The sequence below is a fragment of the Myotis lucifugus genome, unplaced genomic scaffold (assembly GCF_000147115.1).
Source record: "Myotis lucifugus unplaced genomic scaffold, Myoluc2.0 scaffold_96, whole genome shotgun sequence".
Lineage (NCBI taxonomy): Eukaryota > Metazoa > Chordata > Mammalia > Chiroptera > Vespertilionidae > Myotis > Myotis lucifugus.
In genome coordinates, this window is record NW_005871144.1 from 3,272,822 (window position 1) to 3,290,032 (window position 17,211).

At 34.1% G+C, this 17,211-nt stretch overlaps 1 protein-coding gene across 4 annotated transcripts in view; it reads right to left on the reverse strand.

Annotated features, from left to right (window-relative positions):
* Window positions 1–523: 523 nt before the first annotated feature.
* The window catches only part of EPHA7 (EPH receptor A7), a 171,975-nt gene continuing 155,287 nt past the window's right edge, over window positions 524–17,211 (reverse strand). For 2 of the 4 annotated variants that reach the window (XM_006091813.3, XM_006091811.3), the window contains exons 12-17: window positions 16,719–16,780; window positions 15,056–15,265; window positions 14,179–14,328; window positions 7,331–7,524; window positions 6,005–6,160; window positions 524–4,063 (exon numbers count right to left, since the gene is read on the reverse strand). In XM_006091813.3, the coding sequence (XP_006091875.1) occupies window positions 3,949–4,063; window positions 6,005–6,160; window positions 7,331–7,524; window positions 14,179–14,328; window positions 15,056–15,265; window positions 16,719–16,780 (887 nt within the window). In that variant the 3' untranslated portion in view covers window positions 524–3,948. The remainder of the gene's footprint in view (window positions 4,064–6,004; window positions 6,161–7,330; window positions 7,525–14,178; window positions 14,329–15,055; window positions 15,266–16,718; window positions 16,781–17,211) is intronic. The other 2 variants (XM_006091814.3, XM_006091812.3) reach the window with 2 other exon arrangements.

The following is a 17,211-nucleotide window of genomic DNA, read 5'->3' on the forward strand; positions in this document are numbered from 1 at the left end:
TAAAGAGAATGTTTAGTTTTCTTCAGTTCAGGCGCACGTTGAAATGATCACTGTGTCGGTGTCAGTGAAACACAATCAGACCTCAGATAGCGCCCTGTCCCCACCTGCTCTGGACCCTATGCTTGTATCCTGCAGAATCTTAAGTGTAAACATGCTCCAAGTTGCTGTCTTATATTAGCGTCCAATGATGAAATATTACCTTCCCCATGCAAATATTCTTGTTAGTTCCATGTAGTTGTAGTTTCAAAAATAAACAAAAAAGCATTTTAGCTAAAATGTCGGATAGTATGGCGGTCTTCGAAGACATTTTTTGTTATTCTGTAATGGTTAGAGTGGAATTAAGTCAGTGTGCGAGAAGATGAGGGGAAATAAAGGATATTAATTATCTTTGTATTCTGATGGGTCTCCTGAAATATTTCAATAAAACCTTTACTCTGAACATCTCCCTTCATGATACTGTGTATGGAAATAAAGAATGAGCAAGGGACATCAAGGAATCTGCCAATGATTGGAGACAGGATCGTCTTTACATTGTCTAATAGACTCGTTTATTATTTTAAGCTGGTAAAAAGAGACTTATGATTCGTGTTGAAGAAAGAGTTATTTGTGCTTGATACATTGAAGACACTGTTCAAAAGCAGTTCGTCCTTATAAAAGGATGACCCCTGTAGTAATTCTTAGGCAAGGAGGGACAAATTCAACCAACAAAAAGCACATCTCGCCCCAAGTTCCCCATGATTTCTCCACATATAGCAAAAAAATACACATCAGTAATTTATTTGAACATGCACATCTGTGAGTAGCACAGTTCTAGGCTACTCAGGAAACAAAAGGGAGAATATCAGCATTACCTAAATAAAAAAAGAGAGGTGAATTACACCATTTTAATTGTCTTAAAAACACGGATAAGAGGAGCAATTAAAATATAGTCCTAAATAGTACTAGCTAATGTAGATTACACAAGTATACAATATGATTTAACTAATAGTGCTCTGACAATCAATAAACCACCAGTTCTAGTAAACAAGGCCCAGACCAATTGCTGAGAAAATGTTAGATTCGGATGTAACAAACGTTACTTTTATTTCAGTACTGAACGCAAAACATGCGTCAAGTGGAGACAGCGTTCTAAAAAAGGCGGCTCTATCAAAGCAAGGAGGCCATTTCCTTTTGCATTTTTATAATTTTTGAACTCTATTTTTGACATATACTCTCTCTCTACTTTTCCTCCCCTGAGCACTAATTTATAAAAAAAAAAAAGATTTCAAGGTGCAAGTTGTACATTCTTACTGTTATACCTTTTCCTCTCTTTCTGGAAAAGAGTATTACAATCAGCATTACAATGTTACGTCCTTTTCTCTGAATATCGTGTTCACATACATGTATTTCAAAATCATAACGTTGGTTGGGAAAAGAAACCTACAACCGAGAGCGATGTCATCCTACCCTTCCTGTTGTGCTGTGTGTCTTTCCCATCCCTTCTCCCCTTTCCCTGTAAAGAGCTGTAAAAAATTTAAGGCAGATGAGGTATATTGCTGAAGGAAAAAGTTATTTTTGAAAAAAAACCTCAAAAAAAACTTTTCTTCTGCCCTTCTACTCAAGAAAGACTACTCAACTATAAATCTAGTGCTAGAAAAAGCAGGAAAGACACCGTTTGCATGTACCATACTATGTCTTCTATTTCTAGAATGGCTTTTTTGTTAATTTAATTTTAATAGAAAAAATAAGCACCTTAAGCTATGAACAAGAAAAGAACTTCATTATCAGTGAGTCTAGAATCCAAACGGAATTAAGAACACTCACTCCAACTCTTTCATTCATTCTCACAAAGGCCAATGCTACTGATTAGAGTTGTAAAGTGCTGTACTGAGTATAAACACTTGTATACACTGCAGACACTGAAAAATAACCCTCAAGCACATTGTGTCATAGTTCCAAAAATATATTTACAGTCTATTACAAAGATTACAAATGGAAGTGTCTAGGTGACTATATTATGCTAATTAAAATTACTTTACAGATTATTTTTCCTTAGGGACAAAAAACATTTTAGTGAAATTAAAATGATTTTTCTAGTCAATCAAAAAATAAATTAAAATATCAAATAACACTGTACAGTGACTTAAAAGAGGGTGGAAAAAAAGGTGGGGAAGGGTTTGGGAAGCAATCCATTTGAATGTTTCTATAGCCATCTTTGGTCCTAAATGTGGGAAAACACATTATGTAGCACTGAAAATACCTGTTCTTTTGTGATGCTCTGCAAGTAAAATAGAAAAATATAGTGCATTTTCAATGTATTCAGAGCCCACTACAGAGAAATGTGTGTACAAAACAAGACAGTATAAATAAAATTTACAAGTTTTACAAAGGAACATTTACAGATTTTGTTTCTTGTGTTTGTTTGCTTGTGGATGCCCACATTATCAAACAAGACCAATTATGACCGATCCCTGGGATCTTTCTCTAGTAAAATCATTATAAACAGCCCAATTCTCTTTGGAAGTACAACAGTTCAATTCTGGGGTAGTTCATGATTTTCATAACTTTTGAAAGCAGTACTCACAATATGTATACATTATACATTCCTGAAATAGCTATAAAGACACATTTAATTATTGCTTGTGAAATTCTAACATGTAATCAAATAATATGGAATAATAAATAAAGCTTAAAAAAAGTCAGATCCTTCACCTCTTCCTTCCATGGTCAAAGGTGTTCTTTCACCTAAGTTTCTCACATCAATGTTCACAAATAAAAGAATTTTTTCTCTTCTTTAACTGCATTGGTGATATCCTGTGCAGCAACGTTGTGTTGCAAGGTGAAAATTGTGAACTGCCCCTCGTGTCATGCTTCAGAGTTCTAATATAAAACGTCATTCTTTCCTCGTGTGTTTGGACTGCATTAAAACAGGACAGGCTATAAAATATAGGCCAACTATTTCTCCTAAATTCCCTAGTGGTATGGTATTGAGAAAAATCTTCATGTGCTCACACTATTTAGATAACACTGGATAGTTCTTGCTCTCAGAGACTTGCCTTCACCGAGATTCTTTAGGTGAAGTGTCTCATACCTTCTTTATGGTCAAAATCCTACAATTTGAGTTTTGTGGGTTTTTCTTTTTAGTAAATTCTGTCTCGTAAAATCCCTCCATAAACAATCAGTTAAAAGTGCCTTATAGTATTTATGGATCATTATTGCTTTTTTCATTGAAAAGATAGTGTTGACTGCTCTTTACAAAAAAATTTCTTTTTAAAAAATATCAGCGCTCTTGGCAACTTGAATTTTCTTGACTACCTGCCAATTAGCAAACCATATCCAAACAGCACTGATAAGCAAATAAAACGGCACAGAAAAGGACACCAATGTTCTGATAGAGATATCTACCATCATGCTATGTGTTTTTTTTTTAAATTTGAGATTCTTTCAAAAGTACCCAGTGTAGTAGTAATGTGTCATAGGTAACACTAAAAAGGTCCAAAGCTATAAACAACTTTCTAAAACAAAGTCCTTATGAAGAATAAACAGATGATTTTAAAAAGGAATAGTCTGAAATCACATATTTAAGGAAAATATTTCATTGATTTTAACAATAAGATCATGATTTTATTTGACAAATATATTCTTTCTTAAATTCTTTATGTACATTTTAAAAAGTCTATAAGATAAAAAGGAGGTTAGAGAGCTCAAGGTGTTTGGATGTTTTTCAGGTAGTACTTTGTTTATTGTCACTGCTGTTTTCCTGGCCACCAGGGGTGGATCCTATATTCCCTTTTTATATATTCTGGTGGCACTTAGGAGTTCAAGTCTATAGGTGCTTCTTAAATCTTCTCTTCACTGTAGGAAGGACCCAGGACATCAACTGTCTTCTAGCAGCATTCTCCGCACATACTGAAGGCCAGCACCGTTCTCTCACAGTCTACAGTCTCCCTCAGAAGGGAGAAACGCTGATCACACTTGGATTCCAGTTCCATGTAAGTGTAGCATTTGTGCTCTCATAGTCTGAATGCTGCTCATGATTTTCTTTTGGTGGCCAACCAGTGTGATCCCTAAACTCATCACGTCCCTGCAAAAGACAAATGCATCTTTTATTAGTTGCCTCACCAAGACTGTATTTGGTGCTAAACTGTCATCAACTCTTCAATTAAATAATCTGTGTATCTAATCGCAGAGCCCTTGGGTATGATGATCATGTTCCTGCAGTGGGTCAGATTGGCCGTGGCATCAGCATTCTCCTCTGTGAACACTTAATGCTCAGCTCTCAAGCTGCCAGGATAAATTCCTTTCAAAGTGATTTGAAATTTTATATAAGAAATGATGTCTTAAAATTATTATTAATTAAGGTAAGATTAGGAAATGTTATTGAAATGCTGTATTCTTGAACCTGAGTGAAGTTAAAATATTAATTATTAAAATAAAATGTAGTATGAATAGAGATACTTCTGGGCTCTAGGAGGAGGAAGAGGAGGAGGAGGAGAAGGAGGAGGATCAAGATTCATCAATGATCATAAAAAAGTTTATACTGAGTTTAAGTATATAGTAATGCTGAGAATATTATTGGTTGTATATTTACTTTCAGTTCAGTTCAACCATTTGACTACATTTCAGAAATAAATATTATGTAAAGAGTACAATACCCATTACCCATGTTTAATAGCTTAAATCTGACATAAGCTAACTGGATCTGTGTATGTACTTTTACCTTTGCGAATAGCCATTAGGATTGAGCTTAGGTATTCAAGCACCTAAAATACAGCAACAGGACAGCCCTGCATTATTTCATAGCAGTGGTTTAATAAGACTGAGACACAGTCTTTCAGGGGTGTAGGTGACTTTGGGGAGACAGGCATAATTATGCCAGGTCTACCCACGAGGTGACTAGCAGAAAACTTGAACAGATAGCATGTACATTCTTAAATTCATGTACACTCCATTTCCTGACATGTCAGAAAGCAGTGTCTGATTGCTGGCCTTCATCTCATCTTAAAAATGTGAAACCCTTCACACAACAGCACGTAAAATGGAGCCCTCTAATAAAACCTTCAAGGTTGTTACCCACTTTTTAAAACATTTTTCTTATATCAGAATTTTTTTATTTTATATATATATATTGTTGACAGTATTACAGATGTCTCTTATTTTCCCTCCTTTACCCCTCTCCTCCCAGCTCCTAACACCCCCCGCCCAACCAGGTCTTCACTACCCTATTACCCATTTTCAAACACACTGACTGACAGGAATTGCATCACCCATAAGTGTTATGTATGCAGCAGCCAAGGAAGCTAAGTTTGGGATACATTTAATAGATTTCATAAGGCCACATAATCAGTGATGGAGCCAAAACAGAAAATTCACTTTTACTTCCGGGTCATAGCAATTTCAAAGTTGTTTTATCAGGTGATTCTTAAGGTTAAAAAAATTTTGATGCAATTATTCACACACTTTCCAAAAGGTAAGTTAAACTAAGCTCTTAGTTACAGTAAATTAAATTAAGCTTCCTTTGACCTCTTCAGAAAATAATCGCATTGAATGTCCTAATGCATTTTGGCATTGGGTTTGAAACTTTGAGATTGTTAATGTCGGATACAAATGTGGTGAAAGAAATCCTTAGCTGCAATGAGGAAAGGTTAGGAACTTAAATGATACAGTGGTTAATGAAAAAGGAAGTCTCACTGAATGATGTTTAGAACACTGGCTATGGAGACAAATTACCTACCACTTAACTAGCTGAGCTAGTTTGGGGAAAATATTTCAGTTCACTGAGCCTTAGCCTGGTTGTATGAGAAACTATTGACATAATAAAACTGTTGCTGTGGGGGTTAAAGAAAATACTGTTTATGTTAAAAGGCCTATTTAGGATAATGCCTGGCACATAGTAAGTACTTACTAAAGAGATACTTTTCTCCCTTGTTTTATAGTTCAGACCTCTTTAACATACCTCTACTGTCTACAGCTTGAATTGTACGTAAATACATTCCCAAATATAATTTAACAAGTTTAAGCTTACTCAATTGTCATTCTGGCAACTGATTCAAGGGAGTTGTAGCCAGCTGCTGTGAAGTTATCTTTATATCTTTCCATTTTAATAGCTTGTAGCCATTCTCCAACTGAGCAAAATGTAGTGAAGTCAGGAGTGTTTTGATCCAGAAGAGGGCTTATTGGCCTAAATAAGAAAAAACAACAACAGAAAAATACATTTTTTTCCATGAACTACTAAGGGAAAAAATGTCTTGTCTTATACAAAAATAAGGACATATAGAACCAAAGTACACATTTTAATTGATATTAAAATAATATAAATGTAAAATGTAAATGTGTAAATATTAAAATAAATGGATATACTAATAAAATATAATGCATAAGGTGACCCAATTACTGCAGACTCCCACCAGATTGCATCATCCCTGCATTTTTAAAAGTACAGCCAGCAGTATTTGTGATCAGTAAATATTTGTTCATTTGTTTCTCTAAAAGTAAGTGTGAGTACAGGAAGCACATCTGGCTGTGGACTGACTTGTTTAGACCAGGAGGGTGCTATTAAGAACATTATGTACCACTGTACTGAGGGCACCCTTCTGAGACCGTGTGAGTTCACACCTCCACAAGGGCCCGACTGACCTCCAGTGCAGAACAGAGCACTGGGTTTACCTGGCAGCTGAAGTTGAATAACTACTAGTATGCATCACAATGGAGGAAGTCAAGTTCAAAGAATGGCGTGTTTCAGACACTTTTTATTTTATTTATTTTTATTTGTTGTGTGTGTAACACGTTTTACTTTAAAAAAAAATTATTGTCTAAAGTTTTACATGTCTCCCTTTTCCCCGCTTGACCCCTCCCCCCCATCAGACACTTTTTAACTGGTATACCTCTTTAATCACGTACTGAATTACTTTTACAAATGTGAATTTCAGAGAGTCCTTTTACATAACTCACAGAAAAACAATAAAATAGATAAAACTAGGGTACTGGTAATACAAAGCCTAACAATAATAATAATAATATAAATAGAAATGATTTGAAAATGTGAAATGCCACCCAATCACAAAATTTCAATTTAATTTTTTTTTCTAAATGGCAGCCACTGATATCTATCATAACTTTTAAGGAAAAACACACACACACACAATATAATTAGTAGGTCTCTTTAAACACTAATCAATTGAGGTAAGCTATCTGAAAATAAAAAAATAAAAATGGTAAACACAATATGTTTATTATGGACTTATAATGTAAGACACATGTCCATTGGCCATTGGGATGGGGCTGAGGAGATAAATGGTTCATGTGAGCATATCAATTCCTCCCAGGTTCCATTGCCTCAGGTATTTCTTACCTACTGCAGGTTCCCAAGGGTGTTTTCAGACTACTTGGGTTTCGAATCATTTTGTCCAGAATTCCAACTATCTGCTCAAACTTTGGCCTTTCAGAGCGTTCCTTCTGCCAGCAGTCCAGCATGAGCTGGTGCAGGCCCGCGGGGCAGTCCATGGGCGCCGGCAAGCGGTAGCCTTCTTCTATCGCTTTTATAACCTACAGCCAAAAGGACATTCAACACATTACCGACTGAGGTTCACTGGTAATTAAATGAATTGCCCAGTAGGCAAAGTGACTTATCCTGATAAACGTGAGGCACACCACTTCGCAAAAGACTTCCCCCCCACCCATACATCCATAAATATTAAGCCTGCTATGACGGGGTGCATGAGCAGGATGTGATGACATTTTCTAGTCAATTCAGCAAAGGGGAACAGCGATTAAGTTCATGCAGGTGACAACACATGGAAAACCTTTTAATGTCATCCCAGGAGTTTTCAAAAGGGAACATGTTATGGAACTACTTTACTAGTATGTGGCTGGGCATGTACATATTTGCCTATAGGTTTTTCAAGTTGTAAGAGGAAGTTCTGTGTTGCCCAACATTGAATCCCTAAAAGTTTCACTTTTTGCATTTTTAAACAAGATATCAAAATATGTGAATGGTACTATGACAGTAAATATTACCAAGTACATTATTATTTTAAATAATATGAAGCTTATATGTTTAGAAAGTATACTAGTGTTATATGCTAAAGCCAATTTGTACTGGTTCAAGAAGGTGATTAAATCACCTTGCAACTCCAAGTTTAGTGACCTCACAGTGCCAGGCTGAAATGGGCTTTGGCGAAGCGGGCAGTGGGTGGTGGTGGGGTGGGAGAAAGGGTTACACTAGGAAATTGAAAAAGGTTACAAGTCAGGGCTTTCCCACCCAGAATCCTGGTTGTTATACTTTTATCATAATATCCCTGCCCATCTATCATAAGAAAAGCATAATATGCTAATTAGACCGGACGTCCTTCCAGACAACCTTCTGGACAAAACTGGTGCTGCGAGGGAAGCCCAAGTCCCGGGTGCTGCCAGAGGCCGGAGGAAAGCCTGGGTCCCGGGTGCTAGAGGGAAGCCGGTGCCGGCAACGAGGGGAAGAAAGGCCTACTCTTGAACGAATTTTGTGCATCAGACCTCTAGTTTATACATAACAGCCTAAACTGACATTTACGAGTATATCAAGCTTTGAATGTTAATAAAAAATAGGCTTCTATAAACATTTGTATGGGGCAATCAGAAAGACTAAAAGTTACTTATTCAGACTTATTTTTATTTATTTATATGGAATGAAAAAATAGATCTTAAAAATCAGAAATTGTTATAAATCTGAGCAACACAAGAAAAATAATAGAAAGGCAAAGACTACAAATAAGAATTTGCAAAACATTATAATATTCAAGGGGGATTAACAAATCCTTTAATACTAAGGTAACAGTAGAAATATAAGAAAAACTGACAAACAAAAGAGGTGACCTTGAGTTTTTGAAGAAAATAAACCCAAAAGCTGGCTTTAAGAAATGCTGATAAAGTTAGTATTTGTAGGGAATCATATCCTTAAGATGCTTGTTGACATTCAAGAATAGCACATTCAAATGTAAAAAGGTTGTAGGATGGCATTAATAAAGTAGCTGGCATCAACAGTTTTTAGAGAAAATCCTTTGGAAAAGAAACAAAGAATCCACTTGAATTTAAGAAATATCCATATATGCAAATTGATGAAGTTTAAAAGGTAAATAGATTAACTTAATTGCAGTAAATTTTGAGAAGTATTGTGAGTTACCATCCTCAGCCCACATTCTCTTCTGATCACTGTGTCTTATAGATCAGCTTACTAGACATCTTCATCTGGACTTTCCATAGGCATCTCCTACCTCACATAAGCACACACACACAAATGATAACTCTGCAAAGATCACAAGTATATAGCTATAGGGGAAATTAATAAAAAAAAAACCTTTCAAATGCCAACAATTTCATGTGGCTTTGTACAGTCCAGTGACAGGCCTATACTTGGACTCAAAAGTGCTCTACATTAAACAACTTAGATAGAAGTAAAAAGACTGTACTTCGGAAAGCTGTGTTATTTAAATAAATTATGCATAAGTAAATAAAAAAAACTTCTAAAACTTTATGTATTCAAAATGAGCAAAGAATAAACAATTGGGGGCATTTTTTTCATAGGGGAAGGAGTGTTTGAGGTTGCTGGAATTTGAAGAGTTTCCTTCTGATTTGACAGGACTGCATTCCCATGTCCATAATATTGGTGCTGTCCCTACACCATCCTGACCTGTCTCCCTGCTTGCAATTTGTCTTCCTCCCATGTCCAGCAAGAAAGAATGCGGGTGGAAGGAGCTTTCCTTATTTCTTTCCCTCTAAATAATATTTTAAATTGATAAACATAAATCTTATCATGATCTTTCTGACACAATCTCTTCAACAACTCTCCCAGAGGTCTCTTTAGTTTTGAACCCAAGAAATTCTTAAGTCTTTGTGCCAATAAACACAGTATAATGCCCTTAAAGACTCTTGCAGGAATAGAATAGTTAATAAACCTCTGTAGTTGTCTTATTTCATCATAGGAATGACATGATTCCTATCATTAAAGCAAAGAAACAACATGTATCATAATCCAAAATGAAACTTGTAGCTCTCAAAGACACAGTGGTTTACACATTTTTAAAGGAGCAGCAGCAATATATAACATTTAAAATAAGAGATGCTCTGGACTGGGAATCAATTTGGGGCTCTAAGGGCCCCATTAACTATCATGCCTCACCTATAGGAGCACAAGAGATGCTTGTTGGAAACCTCGGCCTGGCCAGAGCACAGTCTGCCATACATACCTTGGTTTTGCCTGTCCAATCTAGCCTTAGTATTTAATAAAAGTCAAAGAAAAAACTTCATAAGCAATTTCTAGTTCTACATAGTTCCCTGTGAAATGAGACTGGGGTAAATACCATCCATAAAAATCCACTGGGATACAACAGGAGTACTTCGGCATGTACTGTAAAAAAATGCTTAGGAATAAACACAAAAGTTGCTCGTTGAGAAGTGTTTCAGTATGATTGTAGTATGACCATGGTAATTAAGAGAAAAAGCAGCACCCATGATAATGGGCCTGTATTCACGCAACATGGGATATAACATGATTGGCTTCTGTTCTCTGCTCATGTCCATTTTCATATCATTAACCTCACATAACATAACCCACATCTTACAAATTAAGTACTTCAGACACCACTTAATGGATTATGGCAAAGTTTTTAAAAATCACAATTTTGTTTCTATATTAATATAAAAACCCACAGATACATAAATTAATGGTGGCTTTTAAAAGAAAAAATTGAGGGCTCACAATTTAGTTGAAAATAAATTTAGTTACCATGTATTATATTTTCAAAGCTTTTAAGTGTTCTAAAATGAAACACTTCAAGAATTTACCTTTATGTCCTTTATCTTTATGGAAGCTTATTCTTCATTATCCTTATGACCATTTGCTAGTAAAATTAAAAATGTATTGGCCTAACTCAAAGTGAGAAAAAATAACTTTGTTAAGTACTGTGCACAGAAAAACAATCGAATCTGTACAATGAAGAACTTCAAAATATGAGTGTAAAACTTTTATTCAAATTAAGACATAAATTCAATGAAAAGCTAGCTTCTGTGAATGGCAATTATGAGTATTTTCAATTTCTATAATATCTGTTACCTTTGACTACATTTTATATATATAAAGATTTTTCTCTGAAAGGCCATTATGGAAAGGGCTATAAATCTGCAGATCTTATTATTTAAAAAGAATGAAAATGGCAACTTATTGAGAACGATCAGCTTTGATTTTAATGGCAAATAACAAGATTCTAACTGCTTCCATTTGGTGAAAATTCAAGGAAGTTCTAAGTACACAAAAATACTACGAGCATTCATGCAAGTGTTAATTGAGTCATAAAGCATTTGGGTGTGGGTGTCACTATACCAATGCATGTTATCTTTTCCCAAGTTTTTCTCGCTCACACACATGTCAAGAGTGTAATTAAACCCCCCTGGCAAGGAACTCTCTACCTCACTGACTTCTACAGTAGCCCTTTCCTATTTCTGCAGCGTGATCACAGAAACCTCCCTTGATTCAGCATTCAGCCTGGAATTTTGTGAACTTGCTTATAAACATAACCATCAATTTACTGCTTATTTTCATGGCATCTTATTAAAGGCTTTCATAATCTAAAGCATTTGATAGTTGGGGGCTTTCTATATTCCTGACAAATTCCTAGCAACTAAACTTAAACACTATAAAGTGAGTTGATTCACTTAATAAATCAATTTAGGCTAATTAAAAAGGTAATATATCTGAAGATCTGGTGAAAGCAAACTTCCCAGAAAAACACAATATATTCTCTGATACACAGGATATCCATATGCATGAGAGGTTTTAGAGATCTCAGTCCTCTCCGTGAATTCCTAGCAGAGACTCCAAGTTAAAAAAAAGCTTTTAGCTAGAGAATTTTTTTACCAGAATAGAATTATTTTAAATTATTCAGGTTTTTCACCATTTTTGTATTGAAGATTATACATATAGGTAATCCCCCCCAAAGATATACACACTTTAACAGCTGATAACTCAATTTTTACTCCTTTTCAGGTTTAACTGATTTGAAATAATGGGTGAAGCCAGACTAAGCATTGAATAAAGAAAATTTATCCACTAGACTTTTTTATGGGGCTACATTAAAGATAAAGTTTACGGTACAAAACCAGCAACAGTTGATGAATTGAGGGTGCACAAATACTAAACAAAATGATTCTTGATGTTTGTGATTCAATTGCTTTTCATTATCAGTGGATCAGTCATCAGTTTGAAAACAGGAATTGTAAAACAATATTATTCATTTCTGTAGATTCTTTTAAATTGTCAAAATGAACCGTATGTTAATAAATACTGACTTTATAATCATTTAAAGTGTGTATACATTTTTTGGGATACCCTATATAACTGCTCAAATAGCACTTTAACAATAAACGTATGAAATAATAAATATTACCCTGTAAGAGGAATATAAACATCAAATTCATTACCAAAACTGAATGGCATAGGAAAGCTCTTACTACATAAACCTGTGTCTGAATTTAACAATTAAGACTTTCAAAATTAAAAAAGAGGCGCTAAAAGTTCTACATCAGAACAAAGCTTTATTCTAGATATTATTTAATTTAATTGATAAAATATTTATTTATTCACGATACACTTATTATATCTTCATGATATTTAATTTTCAAGAAAACTTAGAGAATTCCAAAAATCAAAACTGAAGCTATCTATTGTTTTCTTAACTATTTCTATTATTTGTTTTTAGAAGTTAGGTAAACTTTGAATTTAAGTTATCTTATATTCCTGTCAATCCCTTTATGTTTGTATCTAGTACAGAAGGAGGGTGTCAAAAGAAATGAAACTCTCCTGAGTGTCTAGGGAATATCAATATTTCTCTTTCTCTGCCCCAAGGATTTGTTTGCTCTCGTTTTGACAGCCCATGGAATCTTTGACACTGACACCTGTCAAATAGTAACAACTTTGCCTCTGCCAAACGCACTCATCACTTAGGCTTTTATCTTTGAAAAACCAAAACCAAAATAAATAAATAAAAATTAAGAAGTTTCAAGTCATCTCTCAATGTAAAATACCAAAAGATTTAAATGACTTAAAAGTTTCACCTTTTCAGGCTGTGAATTGCAGGTAATGCAGAAATTTGTAGGGGAATAGACTGAAAATAACTTTACCAACCGTCTGATTTGACTTCAGTTGTCTAAAAATAACTATAAATTTTAAGAACCATATAAATTTCATATGGAAAATTCTAAAATAAAAAACAAAGATAATTTGTCTCCATACACCTTGCTAAGCTTTTGCTTCTGAACTTGCCAGTGTGTTCCCTTGGAGAATTTCTCATCAGCTATAAACCAAGATCTTCAGATTTCTACTTCCTAGATTTACACTTTCTCTACTTTTATCCAAATTTCACTCACATTGTCAATAAGTTATATTACATAAATCTGCCAGTATTTGAAAGTTTTAGACCTATAAAATGTCAATTACAAAAAATTCAACCTAATAGAAGCAAAAATTCACACTTACTTATATTGTTTTATAAGTGGTCTCTTGGTGTGAGATGTATAACCCCCAATATGCTACCAGTTTCTTGTATCAAAGAATAATAGCATATTTTATGTCTTAGTATGTAACAGGATACACATTAATGAGCACTATGTCTTCTTTAGGAATTTCCAAAAATACTTCCATTGTGATTACATTATAAAATATCACTATGAAACACCAATATTGATCATAAAATTTAGATTGTCTCATGAAATTAAAATTTAGTTAATCCAATCAACAATGATTTAAACAGATTTTCACAGAACATTAAAGAAAAAGAATAAGATAAAAACAAAAACAAAAACAACCACAATCACAACCTTCTTTACATTCCTCTCCACAAATGATGCTTTTATTCGTGTGACTCTCCCATTGTAGCTGGGCAAGCAAAGCATCATTATCTTTAATAAGGAGGAAATATCCTTTGTAGGCTTCTATTCTATCTAGAGATTTAAAGGAAAACACAATTCTTCAAAATGAAAATCAAAATGAAATTGATTGAACCACTAATTTATGGTAATTTTTAGTAATTTGTGCTATTAATTGTGTAAACTCAGCAATAATATTTTTATAATTCAGTAGAAGTTTCATCTTATGAGCCATTACCTACATATTCTAATAATAATGGATATCAATGTATTAAATCATTTTTGTTTAAATAGTGTTACACCTACATCTTGATTTGACATGTCCCAGTAAGGTCTCTCTCCGTAAGACATAACTTCCCACATGACTATCCCATAGCTCCATACATCACTGGCTGATGTGAACTTCCGGTACTGGATGGCTTCAGGTGCTGTCCACCTTACTGGAATTTTCCCACCCTGTTATAACAAGAAATCAACATTTTAAATATGTATAACAACTTATAAATCATTTATAGCAGAACCATAAAGCTACCATTAAACATCTTTATATTTAGTTGGCAATTCAGCATTATCACACCTATTCATCTTGAATCTCTCTAAGTGTATTTAAAGTTACTAATCTGTTTTTTAAAGTCATTACAATATTTCACTTTTATGGCAACTCAGTTAATGGGCCTTATGTGTTCTTAGGAGTATAGTCAAAAGACAATGACAAATTATGCAAAATAACCACTAAAATGGAATGAAATATGGTGTATTTAAGTAAACCCTCACATATCCCTTTTATACAATCTCACAAAAGTTGTAAGACTTAGCATAGCTAATCTTCTTTTAAAATCTTTATTTAAAATAGAATTATATTTATTTTTTGCTATAAGTATGAGTACTAGTAACTAGATGTTATACATGACTTTACAGTATATTATTTATCTGAACATTCCAATATACAATAAGCATGCTACCATTCTTCTTCTTATTTCTCCTTTTATCCTATATGTAGATTATAAAAGCAACAATGATTCTTCCAAAAGGAAAAAAAAAATCATTAACAAAACAAACAAACAAAAAAACTCCTGAGGTTAATTTGCCCGTTTTTTCCCCCTGTTAATTATTATTAAGCTTTACTTTCTTGGTAGGAAAATCTTAGGAATATGAAGAGATGCAGTAATAGACTGTTTCTTACAGTTGTTGTATAGACAGCTTCTGGATCGTCCTCTATAACCCGGGAAAGGCCAAAATCTGACACTTTACAAACAAGATTGCTGTTGACAAGAATATTGCGAGCTGCAAGGTCCCTGTGAACATATCCCATATCGGCCAAATATCTCATTCCAGCAGCAATTCCTCTCAGCATTCCCACTAACTGAATGACTGTAAATTGCCCGTCGTGTTTCTACAGGAAGACAAAAATAAAGTCCAGTAAACTGTGCTTCGAAGGGAAAGAAATCCCCATGAAAAAGTTTGCACACTAGTCATTTACTTTTGTATAATAGGAATTGTTCTTTTTTATATAATACAGACATTTGTAAAAAACAAAATAAATACTGATTTTACTGATAGGCAAATAATACAAAACAGAGTTTTGGTAATCAGTTATATTGATGTCACTAATATTAATTAATAATAGCTTCATATTATACAAATCCAAAAGTGTATGCTAATTTTTAGGTAAAAGTTAGGGAATGGAACGTCCAAACATATCCCTGACAGCTAAGTGTTTTCCTCACTAGATAGAAAGTTATAAAAATAATCTAAAAACATATAAAGGTACAAAGGCACATATATTAAGATATTTTCTCCAAATGGTAAAAAAAAAGGAGGACATTTTTTGAATAAAGATAAAGAGAAACTAAGAAGTAGGAAATGATAATATTGGCTGACTGTTTTCTTTTTATACTTTTCCTGGTTTTGCTATTAGTAGGAACATTACTTGCAACAAAAAAATCTCTAAAATAGGTATACTAGCAAGTGGGATTGAACAATATGTGCACCTGGACTAGCTATCATATATGTTTAACCCACAGATTTCTCCAAATGAATCACAAATATGGTGCACGAGGACACTGGTGTTGAGTTAACTTGCTAGGTGATGCTTTCCTCCCAAGAGCTTATAGTCATGCATATCACACAGATGCAGCAACAGCAGCCATACAGATGTCTCTAAATCTCCTGAATGCCTATAAGCCGTACAATTCTAGATCATCTATGACAACTCTGCACGTCCTCTTATTGTTTAGATTATTTTCTCTTTGCCATTTAAAAAAATGTTAACATGTGTTCATATTCTTAGGGGGAAAAGTCTTTGAGATTAAAAATGCATATTTTAAACATTTAGAACTTATCATTTATAAAAATAATCACATGCTATTAATTTTAAAAATGTTAATAATTCTACATTTTATGCTTGGTGTTTACTTAACAGCATAATAGAAACGGCTCCACAGAGCAGAACTGGGATCATTGTGCCAATATTATATGGTTATTTCACTTTTTAGTCTTCTCGGTATTACCACTGTATTTCATCAATAATTGTACTAGGAAAGCAAAATGCTACTCTACAACCTGTATTCAAATTACAGGGCTTCAGGTATCTTCTGTACTTGAGGTAGCATATTAATTGAAACTAGTTTTTTCACTACATTGTATCACTTGAATGATCAAAAAGATTCTAGTTCAATTCAGTCTAAGACACTGAATTTTAACCTGCTTTTCAAAAACAACTTTCTAACTTGTTTATAATTTTCACATTTTACACTGAAAACACACACACACACACAAACTTCAGGAGATTATTTTGTAGCATGTATGCAATATGTTTAGAATGGGAGAATAATTTTGCTACGTACCCTGAGAAATGCATCTAGAGATCCATTTTCCATGAATTCTATTACGATCATGACAGGTTTCCCTAAAATTAAAAACATACATACGTAAGAAAACAAAAGTGTTGCTTCAGAAAAATGCAACCTCAACTTCAAGGTTACTCTCCTTCCCATCCGAGATAAAAGACATGGTGCTCTTTTGAAAGACGGAATGCATGAGAGTTTCGAAAGCTTCCAGTACTGCTGCTAAGGTCAAGGAGTCCTTAAATGTCTGGAACATGGTCACAATTCAAAAAAATTAAACAATAAAAATCAGTGCGCTCTTCTGACTCCTGCTTTGTGAACAAAACTCAGGGAAAATGTCACTTTATGTAATGTATGAAGACTAAAACTGCACCACTTCTATGGTTTTTGAGCTAAGGGGAAAAGAAAATCTCACTTGCTTTAGCTATCAGATATTCTTTTATTCTAATCCTGCATGCATTTGATTTTTTTTTCCTGAGGTGCTGACACAAAA